The 13,816-nt window shown below is 50.1% G+C and overlaps 4 protein-coding genes across 4 annotated transcripts; 3 read left to right on the top strand and 1 right to left on the bottom strand.

Moving 5' to 3' along the window:
* Positions 1–9: 9 nt before the first annotated feature.
* On the bottom strand, positions 10–2,005 carry HD553DRAFT_275812 (CTLH/CRA C-terminal to lish motif domain-containing protein; the record flags this gene model as incomplete). Its single annotated transcript, XM_046177926.1, has 9 exons — positions 10–114; positions 175–681; positions 752–940; positions 1,016–1,141; positions 1,242–1,341; positions 1,437–1,576; positions 1,654–1,758; positions 1,842–1,916; positions 1,982–2,005. The coding sequence occupies 9 exons, from the start codon at positions 2,003–2,005 to the stop codon at positions 10–12; spliced, it is 1,371 nt and encodes a 456-aa protein (XP_046034287.1).
* Positions 2,006–2,576: 571 nt separating this feature from the next.
* HD553DRAFT_325798 (uncharacterized protein) lies at positions 2,577–3,362 on the top strand (the record flags this gene model as incomplete). The annotated part of the gene is made up of 1 exon (XM_046181655.1): positions 2,577–3,362. One exon carries the CDS (start codon positions 2,577–2,579, stop codon positions 3,360–3,362), a length of 786 nt encoding a protein of 261 aa, XP_046034286.1.
* A 525-nt stretch (positions 3,363–3,887) lies between these two features.
* HD553DRAFT_325797 (uncharacterized protein) lies at positions 3,888–6,603 on the top strand (the record flags this gene model as incomplete). The annotated part of the gene is made up of 5 exons (XM_046181654.1): positions 3,888–4,510; positions 5,017–5,054; positions 5,195–5,214; positions 5,296–5,309; positions 5,736–6,603. 5 exons carry the CDS (start codon positions 3,888–3,890, stop codon positions 6,601–6,603), a joined length of 1,563 nt encoding a protein of 520 aa, XP_046034285.1.
* A 1,218-nt stretch (positions 6,604–7,821) lies between these two features.
* HD553DRAFT_325796 (uncharacterized protein) lies at positions 7,822–13,247 on the top strand (the record flags this gene model as incomplete). Its single annotated transcript, XM_046181653.1, is given in 9 exon segments — positions 7,822–8,291; positions 8,957–9,674; positions 9,923–10,236; positions 10,364–10,723; positions 11,047–11,071; positions 11,105–11,116; positions 11,136–11,217; positions 11,594–11,988; positions 12,492–13,247. 9 exon segments carry the CDS (start codon positions 7,822–7,824, stop codon positions 13,245–13,247), a joined length of 3,132 nt encoding a protein of 1,043 aa, XP_046034284.1.
* Positions 13,248–13,816: the final 569 nt, after the last annotated feature.

Below are 13,816 nucleotides of genomic sequence, written 5' to 3'. Positions count from 1 at the left end.
GTTATAAAGCTACGTGATGAACACCTTTCGTAATCGGCTGAATGAGCACTGTTCGCCCGTTCGTGGACAGGTCACAAACACCCCGTTGTGTTCTTTTGCCATGGCTCGTAAGGCCTGCGGGAAACAAGTCAGCATTCAGCGATTCCCATGAAAAGCTGGGTAGATTCGACTCACATTGTACGAGTAAACGTAACCGTTAGGGAAGGCCATCGGGTAATTCGTGTCGTCCATCACCTCGCCGCTGATCCGACAGACAAGCGTCGAGTTGACGTGATGCGAGAACGGGACCTCTCTAGCCAAGATGCTCAGATCCTTGGCACAAGTCGGGCAATCGATATTGCGCTGAGGATGTTCGGGGTGGTCGTGCAGCGGCGTAGGATCCGTCATCATCGGGAGTGCTGGATCGATGGTAGTCGAGTCCATGACATGGACCGGCGGAGCAGCTGCTAGGGAGGGGATGGAAAGGACCATGGCCGTGTTCGGATCCTGAGGTGGAATCTCGGAAGGCTGAGAGGGCGTCGCATGCGGTGCATTTGGGAGACATGCAGAGAGCTTCAGTGTTGACAATCCGGCCGAGACAGCGAGCGAGAGCAAGGGTAGTGATGTAATCCCGTAGACGCTGAAAAAGGTATCTTTGAATTGACTGCGCAAGCCTTCCCATCGCTCATCACTGTACATCGCCTGGAACCGACATCGACCGCTCATTAGGTTTCCCTCATCCGTTTTCGTGATCATCAGCGCGTGAACTCACCTGATACATAGTGACAGTTGTCCAACTGGGAAACGCCAACAACCCCATCATTCCCGTAATCTCCTGGAAATGCGTCTCCGCCCATTGTGAAGCCAAATGCTTCCTAGCGTACGCCAAGGCTTCGTTACGTTTCCCTGATCGACAGAGTTCGACGTATTCTTGTCTCCGAAGGTGGAATTCTAGGTCGTTCTACGCAATGTCATGGATCTCCATCTTGTCAGCTCTCGAGCAGATCGAAAATTATCGGCGTGTAATAAAGCTGACCTTGGTTTTCCTCAAAGTTCCACGGTTCTCTCCGCACCAAGCCAAAGCCTCTGAACAGCTCTTCTTGTCTACCATCGCCGATTCGATCCTCGCACATTCTGCATAGAGCGGGATATCCACATAGGCCTTAACACCCGTTTCCATTATTGTATGTAAAAGCAAAAGCGAAAGCGAGAACGAAAGTTCAGCCTAAGAGAAGCTGTTGGAAGAGAAATGGGAAGCTGACCTCGATCCCCTGTTCCCGGGCCCAGGTGGAGGCGGTCTCTCGTTTCCCGGTCCGCAGAAGGTATTCAGTGATCAGTCGATCCAGCCTCGTCTCGGTAAACCTGTTATACAAGCAACATAACAGGCGTCGGCAATAAAGCCTTTTGAAAAAGATTGCTAGGCATGTGGAGAGGAGGAAACTGGGATTCCGGCTTACTTGCGATACCCAGGATGGTCATCAAAGATGGGAGCGGTCTCTAATTCTTGCATATCTTTGAGGATTTGGAGTCGGGATTTGAGATTTGATGACGAGCTGCCGATGGATGAGGAGGATGCTGAGGGTTGGAGTTGTTCCAGCTTTCACAGAATCGTTGTATCGAAACAGAAATAGATCAGCTGGTTTGTTCGTAAAGAGCCGTGATGATGGGAGGTACCTTGCGTTTGAGGCCGCTTATACGGTCTTTGGCGGCTTGAATCGTGTTCAGGACTTCTTCCCCTGATCGTTTCTCTTTCGTCTTCAAAAGAGTCTTGAGAGACGACTATCCATAGTGTTAAAGAATCATACAAAGCGATGAGCCGTGCTGAAGGCAAGCTCGATCACAGGAAAAGCAGAGGGACTGACCTGCACACCGGTAAAGTCCCTCTCGACTTGTCTCTGTGCGGCTCGGTGATTTCGCCTCATCAGCTCATAAGGGATCTATGCCATAATCACAATGGATGTCAGTGAAGAAGACTAAGTGTAGATCTCATCTCAATATTCACCCTAATGGTAGGCTCCTCGAGCATCTCGGCAGCGGCCTTGTCGAACTTGCGTTCGATCAGGGTCGCGTGCATCTTGATAGCAGGTGGTAGTAGCCGTTCAAGGACAAGATCACTTATGTTCCGATGCAACGAGCGAATGCAAATAATGCCCGCAAGGTGTAAGCTAATGACGATAAAGACCCCAATGATCTGATTCTCAGCTATATCAGCACGTAGAATGGCTCGATGATTATAAGCTTCGCTGAATCGTCATCCTCCGTCGGACATTCCCGGGAGCCAAGGGGTAATTAATTGTTCATCCGCGGTGCGTCGCGTCGTGTCGTGTTTACGGCAGAAAAGCCTCCCTTGGTGAACTCTAATCGACATCTTGCGCCATCGTGGATCGCATGATGCGACTGGTCGTCAGGTGATCACGAGCTACAAAGTCTCTCACAGGTCGCCACTCCTTTGTGTTGGTTCTCGGTATCTCGCCACCTCTAGTCTGTGTGTTGACATAAGAGAGCCCATTCGGGAGGTGGTAAGCTGATGTCGGTCGCGTCTCCGGAATGACGGCCCATCGAAATCTGACCCAGCAGTCTCGCGGCAAATCGCACAAATGGACAGACAATTCCCCATCATTGATCCCAACATATGTATGCACATTGAAGAAAAGCGTGATTTCGATCTCGATCCCCGTCTCTGGTCTTCCCTTCCAAAGGCAATGGGCCGCGAGTTTCGAGAACGCTTGCAAGATTCCCCCACTATACGTTACGACCCTACAGAACTCGCCCGTCTCGCAGCGGTAATCAGTGAAATCCATCATGCAAAGTCTCATGTGGTGACCAACGGGATGGTGGTCGTCGCAGAAGTCGGTGCTGAACTGTTTCGACTCGGGGATTCGCAATCCTACCAGATTCGCGTTTACCTCAGTCGAAGGCTAGCAGCGCCTAAAGGAGTACACTGTGAGGGCAAGCCAAGGGACGATTGGACTGGTACACGTTGGCAATACTTCTTGGATGAGAAGTGTGAAATTGTCCCGTGGCCGGACCCATCTACATTAGGACGACTGGTACGGGTGACAGAACCGGTCGATCCGCACGGACCTTGTCTCGACGCGATTCAGAGGCTCGAAGCACAAGTCAGTAACGCTTTGACATCCATCAGCAACACATCTGAGTCCGCCCAAACTGAGGGCGGCGGAACAGTCGCCACCGACGTCCCATCCTACATCGACTATAGTGTGGGCCCTTCTGACGATGAGGCAGATCTCAACACTTCTGCGCCTCCGACCATTGGAGCTGAAAGGCCGAGTCACAAACGCTCGATCAGCAATGCTGGACAATCAGACGACGGATCTCGAAGTTCGAATGGCAAACGGCCGAAGCAAGAGGAACAGGACTAAATTGAACCAGTATGATATAGCTGTGGACGTCTGGGAAAAGAAAGGACAATTTGCTCAGAATTTTGTTGCAATACTATGATCGTTGCCCATCGCTTGTCATCCTCCTGTACATATAATCGTTGTTCCCCTCTCGTATAGGCCTTATTCAAGTCCAGTCTGGGTGCTCTGGTCGGATCAGTTTCTCAACGATATCCATGATATAGCTCAAGATCGATTTACAAGAGGTAATTAATGTCGCTACACCGACATCCAGGTCATGGCAAAACGACTGGTTCAACTCAAGATCGCGCCATAGTGCGCCATCATGAGCCGCGTCCGCTGTCATACCACACTGCGCTCGTCAGCTGATCATATCTTGTATGTCGTCGTTACTCCTTTCATATGCTTCTCAGTGGGTTTGCCACTGCAAATGCCTATAAATATATATAGGGCAGATATGGGCGGGCCAGGTTGGGTCGACCCATGATTTCTCACGAGCGACGCAGCGACCAGCATCAATCCAAACTTCCAAGCAAAGGCGGCACCATGCCTCGTGTAAAAAGACCCGATCCCGTCAGGCTGTGGGATCATGACCTGAAGTGTACCAACCGGCGTACCGATCCAGCTCCCCCTTTCCCCCCTCAAGTTCCTCATAAACTGGTTGACGATCTCCTGTATCGTTTGAAACGGATTACCGTCGGATATCTCCAGCAGAAGGAGCTTGACACTATCACTAAGGAAATTAACACAAGGTACCGTGATGAAATGAAACAAATGCAGTTCAGAGACTGGAACCAGACTATCGACAAGATATCTGCCGAACTGTGCGAAAAGGATGGTTGGGGATCCCGCATGGTCAAGGTCTCAGTCGAACAGTGGGAGGTAAAGGTTCTGGGAGAGATTGACTGGGACGAGATAGAACAGCAGCACGGACCCAGCACCAGCACCTGGTGTTTCTGGTTATCCGAGAGTCTTGTACCTGCTTTGCAACCCGACATTGGAGCCGGCAGCCAGCTCGACAGTTCCCAAGAAGTAGCTAGCCTGAAGACCGAGAACGAGCAACTTAGGGAGCTTTTGTCTCAAATGCTCGAGAGGACAAAGTCTCTGGAGACCGAGCTCCATTCCACAAGAACAACCCTTGCTAAGATCAGTACTCTATGCTCTACCAGGTAAGACCTCGATATGGACACGAACGGGGAAATCCGAACTCTTCCTGTGTCAGTGTACACATCCGACGCTAGTACTTGCACGTTGGAAAAGTCTGGGCCACGATCCAGAAAGAAGAGGTGTCGTACCTAGCACAGGTAGCTGACTTAGAAAAAGAGTGATTCTTCCGAAGAAAGACGATTGACCCATGTTCTTGTCCTGGCCATCTTTTGGGCTTGTCTCCCGCTTTCCAGTACAAACTCTTTTCTTCGTGGCCATAATCAATGTCTCAGCTTCCCAAGGCTTTGATTCATACTGATCTATGCGCAAGCTCGTTCGCCACATACAGAAGTATGTCGATAAGCCACGGCTGGTGTCAAACAATATGGCTGGGACTACCTTGATCCACTCCCATCGCGGTCGTCCAACAATACGAACGATTCTATTCTGAGAACAGATGCTGATATGCTCATGATGATCTGCTATAGCGCAATAATGACTCGATTAGGCGTTTCCGGCGTGATAATAGCTGTGCATACTGTATTGCGATCCCGGTTATGTTCGATTGTGTGTTCATAAGGCGCCGGGAGGAAAAAAAATTAAGGCGGACTTGGCCATGAACGGGTACAAGGGAAAAGAGTATGACAGCTATAGTTAGGTAACATAACAAATTGAGACTGATCGGCCTTATTCAGTCACTGATGCAGATGGCCGCTCAGTAAAAATGGTAAGCGACACGAAGGAGCGCAGATTTTGCGCAGTAACGATGACGTGACTGTTCTGATGACCTTTTCAATGTAACGTTCAGCGATACAACGGCACGTGATGCCACTGACACCATCGATGATGTCGCAAACTACCATCACGCTCTTCATTTCCGACTTTTCCCGACGTCTAGAAATCGGTTGCTAAGCACGCTGCGTGAACGGTTTCCACTAGCTGCTTCTCGCCTAAAGGCCATTGTGTGCTGTCACGCAATATGATACTGGTCAGCTGAGCATGACCCTCACCATCGTCGCCTTCCTTTGTTTTGCTTCTCGGTGGATTTGCCACTACAGATGACTATATATACAGGATGAGTGTGGAAGGAATCGTAACGAGACCTAGGGCTAGAATAGGTGATCTTCTCAATCAAAACTCTGCACCTGTACCCCTTCCCTCACAGAGCCCCAAACGTACGACTATGGACACCACGCACAGAGCTCCTCCTTCTCAACAGCTAACTCACACCCTCTACTGAAAGTATAGGCTCCCTGGGCGGCCTGCCAATCAGTCTGAATTCCCTCAAACGTTGGCTGAAGATTTCTTGAAAGCCTTGAGGAAAGATGACAATAGGTATCTTCATGCACTGGATATCTACAAGCTAGGACTTGAGGTTAGCATGCAGTACCGTACTGCTCAAGAAGCTGAAGCATCGTCTTCCGAGATTCGCACTACCAACAGAATCACTGCGATTCTGTATCAAGTGGGCGACAGTGGCCCTTTGATGTTCAAAGTGATCGTTAATCAGTGGGAGAAGAACATTATCGAGAAAATGAACAAGGATACTCTGGATCAGCTGGACATCGCGCATGCGAATGGCTATGGGCCTAGCGATTGTATCTGGTGGTTCTGGGTATCTGCGAAGCTACAGCCCGCAGATCCTGTGGGTCTGGAAATGAACCCGGTGATGCGAATGATGCCACCCGATTACAACTCCGGAAGCCTCACTGGCTCCTTTACGGAGACAATCCCGCCATCTATGCGTGATACGTCATATTCTACCCGGTATGGCGGCACGAGCAAGCAATCTTCGAGGAGGACGAACCCGTCTGTGGGAAGCGACGGTATACCTTCGAAGCGGAACAAAAGGTTTGGCGACATCATCGGTGGAGTACAAATCGGTGGGATGAGTGGACAGATCCATCCTCAAGAGGAAGCAGGGACCGTGAATTCGGATTCGGATTCGGATGCGAATGTATTCACCCCGAAATCGGACCGCTCTCAGTATGGCGCGAGCAGCATACAGACAGGGAGCGATTGGCACGGCCCTGTCACAATCAACTCCGGCAACCATCAGATTGGTCCAACATCCGAGAACCACTCAGGAATTCGTAGATTCTCGTTTCGAGACTGATCAGTCGTCGAACGATTCTATTCGAGAAAGGACAATTGGCTCATAGTATTGTTGTAATGATCGTTTCCCCCCACTTGTACCCTTCTCTCCGCTGTGCTTCTTCTCGTATGCCCATTTCATGTCTGATGATGCCAATTGCCTCGATATACTGGGCTGAATAGATTTACTGCAGGCTCGTACTACCTCGGACAAACTTAGGCCGATACAGATCTACGGTGCCAGGCAATATCATCGGGGCTATTATAGAAATTTGCCGTCGTGAATATCGTATCGCGAGGTGTCAAGTGGATTGACCGATGTATGGTTTTGATTGAGGGCTGGAAGTGGGTCTACCAAAGGAAGCTAGCGAGAGCCAAACACTACCGGCCATGCAGCTTTCTTGACAGCCGATCCATCGGAAATGGGGGTCAGCGTCATCTCTTGCCTTCATGTTATTGATCAGTTGATCAAGAATGTCAGTAGCCTCATGAAGGCCACAACAGACCTAGGAGAACCTTGCCGATTCCTTAGGGTTCTATACCTGTACGAAGCCTGCGTTGGTCGATCTCGTCCTGAGCGGGTCACGCCATCGATCGCGCTTGGCGAACCAACTTTGCATCCGTCGATGATCGGCGTCACAAAAGGGTGGCCAGAGCGGTGAGAGCACGGTGACATCGCCTCGGTGCTAGCTTGCGTTTTCAGACTAACCAGCGGACCCTTAGCAGCTAGAATTTTACCTATAACGGCTGTTGAAGAGGATCAAGAGTAAACGTTTTCAAGGCTCTGCAACCTCGGGTCCCGGTCGCGCGATCATATCGGTTGTAACACGTCAGAACATATCTTCGTAGCATAAGTCTCATGGAGGTGTGAAGCTCGAGATCAGGTGTGGATGTATCGCCACTCCACATCTGCTGACGACCGCTTGGTGACCTAATTTTTGCGATCCTAGCGAAACATCGCGTCATCGCCCTCAAGCAGTTTGACTCCTTTGTATTGCTTCTCAGTGAAGCAATTGCCCCTAACTGGATACGCTGTACAATGCGTACAAAACAATACGGAGACAAAGTTTTACAGCAGGTTTCTTCATAGGCATTCGATCTTCTACTCACACAGGCGTTCAAGAGAACTCGGATTGAGAGAAATGTGTCCGGGACTCACGAAAGAGTTCTACTAGGGGAAGACCTTGTTGCTTGGCGGCTGTTTCGAGTCATCTGGTCGGAATCTTTTCCGGAACCTGAGATGAGCAATGCTCGGAAGGCTTTGTCCTGGGACACCCCTCCTACAGACCTTTTCGAGAAGCGGAAAGCACTTTTGAAAGCTCAAGTGAGAGACACAATCGGTCAAGCCACAACCGCAGAGGCCAAGAAGAAGGTCGAAACAATGATTGCAGAATTTCACGGAGAAATCCCGGTGAAGCGATTCCCGGAGGATCTTCCGCAAGATTTCCGTGAAACCCATCACCTGCTTTCTTGCCTTTTCTTGGCAAACTTTCACGAAACCGAGGACCACGCATGGGGTACCTTCGTCTTCAAGCGACAGCTTTGGCGTAGCAATGAAGCCGGGGGTATACTGAAGACCACCGCGGAATGGCATATTTCATTTGACCTCCAAGCTCGCGCGCCCAAGCCTTCCTCCATAACCGCCACGGATGGTCAATCCGATCAGCGGATTGGGAAGATTTCAGCTGATACTGGATCAGGCGGAGATATGTACACAGAAGAGTCTTCCAAACCTGCGAGCCTGTCTACTTGCGACGCGACAACTCATAATCTGCGTTTCTGAATCGAGACATCGACCAGCGAGTGCGACGCCCCGAGCAACAGAGATATATAAGGAAACGGGGCAAGCGGGCGAGGAGGATAGGCTGGCGGTGAAAAATGGAGCAGAGCGAAGGAATACCTGGCGACAAACATCCTGACTGCTTTATCTGCCTCTTCGTGTGTTACACGATCTGTCATCCTTCTCGATCTAGGTGCAATGACTGGCTCGGAACCGGAACATACAGGATAGCCACCGGTTGTATCAATCTGCCTGGGTTCATCAGATATGGTTCACTATAGACTGTACAGTATATGATACAAAGTAGATATCATGCGCAGTGATCAATCTGGTTGGGGAACAGTTCTCGTGCGGCTCCTGGCCGATTTTCACAACGCTGTTGAGGAGTGATGATCAAGTATAACCGTATGGCTGATCATCAGCTTCCTATACATATATGGATAGATTACTTCTAAGGTACGGCTGCTGAGACATAGCCTCAAGTACGATAACGTCATTTCACACATCAGCTGATCTCTGCGTGGAATCCTTTGTTTTGCTTCTTCATGAGGCAATCGCCGCTTGATCAAGATGAGCCTACAGGGTATGCATATAGGCGGCACGAAAAACATAAGTTCTGGTATGCAGAGTGTCTCTCCAATGATCTACCATCGCGTTGGATACACCGGTCTTTCGCGAACAGAGCTAGTTTCGACATGATACGCTCCCAGCAATACGAATCACTCCAGTTCACCAATTATACGATACAGAGATTCATCGATGAAGAGGGAGAGAGGCCCGTGGACTCGATTGAGGAGATATCCTTGATCTTACTCCTGAAATCCTCCCCTCATGAGCGACTTCAGCGTTTCGTGGAAGATCTGAACCGCCCTTTCGCAAATCGGTTGGTCGGATCGGAAATCGAGACGAATCCAGGTCGAAGGATTGCGGAGACACTCGCCGAATTCAACAAAAAACACAAAATCATGCTAGGCCCTTGGCAACTCCCGTCGCCTTGGGGAAATTGGTGTCTGAAGGAAGAGTTCTGTTCTACCGGCCGATCGCATGACGAAGCCTCCTTTGCGTTCCACAGAACATTGTGGAATCCGCTGACAGCGTTCTCGCTTGTCGCGAGGTGGAACATACGTACACTGCAGCAAGACACCGGGGGTATATTTTTGCTGCAAGAGCTTGCCGATCCCCGTGGTGTGACGAGTTTGAGCGATCACATGTTACCGAAGGACAAAAGATCTGAATGTGAGACCCTTGAGGCAGAAGCCCAAATGCTGAGTTACGTCGTAGAGGAGAAGACTGAAGCCATGACAGAGCTCTCTGTGGAGCTCACCCGATTGACACAAGAACTGTCACGAATATTGTTGGAACTCCGCTTGTCCTCGTCACGAGGGTCTTTAGGTACCAGTCTCTCCAGCTCTGCTGTATGATATAGCCACCACCATAGTGTCTTGATGCGACAGTCTACTCGTCACCGCTTTTCTTCTTCTGCGCTCATCCTTCAGCATTACGTGCTTGTCGATTGTTTCCTTTGTATATCAATTGCCATTGAGTTTGTGCTCAAATACAGCAAATGTCGGTATCGCAAGCAACATTCTTCAATGCAGAGCGTGTTGCAGTCAGGGATTCTGCCTCTGGACCTTATGATCCATTTTTTGAGTCATGTCGTGATGCTTCGACCAGCAGCCAAGCGGCAGGGGAGACGAACCGACAGGCTTCCGCCATCCGGTGGACCCTGCGCGTGCGGATACAGCGATGCTGTACCGTGCCGACTCCCAGAAATTATGTGGCTTTATCGCGTCATTTGCATGCTGCGCATGCTGACATGTTGAAACGTAGCTTCTCCGCTTGTATAATATGCATTCCTTTGTCGCAATTCGTCATGTATAGCTACCAGCCAGTGGAAGGGTCGAATATAGTAGAGTATAAGAGGCTTGAGACTTTAGCTCGAAGCATATGATGGATAGCCTAAATTGACTCGGTCTATACCACAACGTGATTTGTGACGCAGAGCTTCCAACGAAGGGACTACCTCCATGTTTTCCTCAAGTAAGACTCAGCAGCTCCCCGGCGAGGTGCCTTTTTATGTAAAAGGCTGTTCGGGTGGCCATAGTATTTTTGGTAGCTCAACATCTGAGGCAGCTCCCGCTGAGCTGAAAGAAGCGTTGGGGACGTACCGAGCTCCTCACGTCGTCTTCAAACGCTTTCTTGAGCAATTGAGAGGTACCGTGTATCAAGTAATGAGGGAACCGTCGGCCCGCGTTACTTTCGAATATTTACAAAGGAGAGTGGAGAGGTACAACGCATCTCATAGCCCTACTTTACCTTCGACGGATTTGCCACCGCGGATCTGGATGATCTTCGCTCTCAGGTAACCTCTCAGGACAAGACGATTGAAGACTTGAGAAAAGAGGTGTCCGATCGAACAAAGCAGGTCTCTCAACAAAGCATACAGATCTCTGAATTGTCACAGGCATTCGAAAACCTGAGCGGGCAGATCACCCTCTTGTTGGCATTCTTTCGATCTCAGACGGCCACGCAAACGAACTCCATGAACTAGGCTCGTCATCCTGTGACTTTCAACATGGCATACCCTGCTGTATCTGCTGGTTCCTTTCTCTCTGACTCTTCCTTCCCATATGAACATGAATCTGTACCACATGACTTGCTACATTTAGGTGATTTCAAACATAGACTTTGTGTATCCGTCGTTCCCTTAGTACAACATATAGATCTATTGAGGCCATTATAGATGAGTAGACCTGTGAGTGCATCCGGCGTAGATACGAACAGGCTCAGTGATCCGCAAATCGCTTGGCGTATCGCCTGGCAGGTGGTCTGGCGAACTGAGCGACTCAGCTGATCGTAAGCTCAAACGGACTAGTATGCACTGAAGTGGTAGCGTTGGAGGCTCTGGATTCAGCAGGACAAGAGTTGGCAGGATGTGCTATATCATGTGATCAGCATGCGTCTTCCTTTATCATGTACGTGACACGAGTGATAGTCATCCAAAAACGACCGCCAGGATGAATACGATGGGCAGCAAGAAGCCTGCTCTACGATGACAGCTCCTCTTTATCATTTCGCATCGCACAAATTTCACACAATATGATGACAATGCTCCCAAGGAACAGCAAGTACGTGAATACCTGCACGACGGCAGGCGGAAAAAGCTGCCAGAAGTACATCGCATGGAGTCGCATGGTTGATGAGCCGCCCGATGATGTTTGTTCCCTTGTAGGGGAAGGATGGGACCCGGCCACGATCCTCGAGGAGAAAATATTGGCCAGCGCATATCAGGAGTTGAATGAGCTGGACAGTGATTTCGACGAGCAGCAATTGAACAAAGTCATCGGTAGGCTATGCGTAGAGTACACAGCAGGGCAGTCCAGTAAAACCCTCTGGAAGCCAGATCACAAGCTTCCTCAAGCCTATCGTAAATGCGTCATGAGAGATTCGGCGCATCTCAGGACGGCGGATCGATGTCTTTGCTTTGAGCGTCAAATCAGGAGGACGGATGGAAACGGTCGTCTCGTCGCGAGGGCCTTCTGGGTCATTGCCGTCTCAAACATACAGCATGGCAGCCCCGAGGCCGGTGATGACCCTTCGACACGGACCTCCAAACTCAACTTGAAAGTACAGTGGCGGAACTGAAATCTGATCTGGCGGAACTTGCCGTGCGGACTGACATGCTGGAACAGTCTCGTTATTTCGATCTCGGATTTTCTTAGTCGACAGGGGGGTCTGCTTTCTACTTTCAAAGATGGTCTCTTCTATGCATCTTTCCGTCTGTTGAGGATGTCGCCTGTAGTCCGTGGTTGGTTGTATCGTATATCTTTCTATCATACTTTTCTACCTCGATCTTCTCTCTGCCCTATCTGTTTGAGCTCAAAGGACGGCTCGTCGTGAACACGCACGCAATCCGATTCTCGACACGCACGTCATGTGACCTTTTCAACACCTACCTTTGTGCTCTAGCGAAAGGCGATAGATTGTGAGATCGAGCCTTTCGAGCGAGCCAGGCGGCACATATATACCAAGGCCGATGAAAAGGGGGATTTCAGCAGTCTCTTGCTATCCGTTTCCACCCTATAGTCAATATATCATCCCAATCATATCCTCTGAACATGTCGCTTCAGGGCAGCAAAAGTACAACATATGATGAGGAAAGCAAGACCATCGACAAATTGAATTGTGAGAAGAAGTTCGTATGGCACGATGCACCAAAAATCCCGTCCAAAGACTTGCGTCAAGCCATGGGTGGTGGATGGCAACCCATCAAGAAGCTCAGGGAATTACGGGTTAAGATGAACGACAAGTTGAAGCAGAAACCGGGGCATCCGACTCCTGAAGAGACGTACGAGAGCCTGAGTGCGATCTGCTTGCGAACCAACAACGGTATTCAGTGGTGTCATCTAATCGGTGAGGAGACTATGCCTGAAGGCTATCGCGAGGAGTACTCCACGGAGGAAACCGTGTCGCTGGAAGGAAATCTCTCAAGTCCCGGGCCTCTTTGCTTCAAGCGCTCACTTTTCAGGAGGCACAAAGACGAATTGGTGGCGCAAGCAATTTGGACTGTCCCAGTGGATATCCGTCTGTCTTTGACCCCGGAGCATCCTTCAAACAATAGTTTGGCACCAACCACGTCATCGCTAGACACCATGTTGACGAAGGTCTTCTCTTCGATCCAGTCAAGCATTGAAAATGGGCGGGGGATCGGAGAAAGTTTGGAAGAAGGAAGAAAGAGCCTGGAGCAGCTGATGAGATTGGCTGGGGAACTGATAGTCGAACCGTGTCAGTCCACGTTTGGCAGCATCGATTCCAGTGTGCCGGCCGGCCAATCGACACTGCAAAGGGACCTTTCCAAACAGGAATACGATGGCCCAAACAGGTAGTTGGAGTGCCTTTCCCCATGTTATTAAGTCCGTGCTCCTCTGTATCGTTCTGCCTAGCGTATCATACCATCGAGCATGATGACCTGTCCTGAAAGATGCAGGGGCTCGGCCGCACGGAAGAACGAACTCGCTGAAACGCGATTTCGACGTGCGCCTGTTTCAGGCAACACGTTTGATATGAATGGACGTTACATCTAAGCCCCGTTCATCTCGCTTCATCAGACAAGCATAAGCGCAACCTAGACTGCCTTTGAGCAAGCACATGTCACTGCACCTGCCATCTTTGCCACTCAGACCACTCAAGTCGTCGCCGCGATCTGAAGTTTCGACGAACTCGCCGCAAGTAGGGCGCCGTGCTCGCGCTAAAACTCGAGCCGGGGAATGCGCCGGGAATGGATCGATGACGTAGGCACACCACGTGACCTTTTTGTCTCGCAGCTCGACCTGTGTCTCTCTGGTCTGGGAAACCGATATAATCATCGACCTCGAATCTCGGAGTCGTAACACCACAACAACATTCAACCACCACTCCAAGTCTAATCGTAAAGAGCCACCTACTCACCTCACAC

The sequence above is a fragment of the Filobasidium floriforme genome (genome assembly GCF_021052385.1).
Source record: "Filobasidium floriforme strain CBS 6241 chromosome Unknown HD553scaffold_20, whole genome shotgun sequence".
In the NCBI taxonomy this organism is placed as follows: domain Eukaryota; kingdom Fungi; phylum Basidiomycota; class Tremellomycetes; order Filobasidiales; family Filobasidiaceae; genus Filobasidium; species Filobasidium floriforme.
This window is presented reverse-complemented; position numbering and strand designations above follow the sequence as displayed.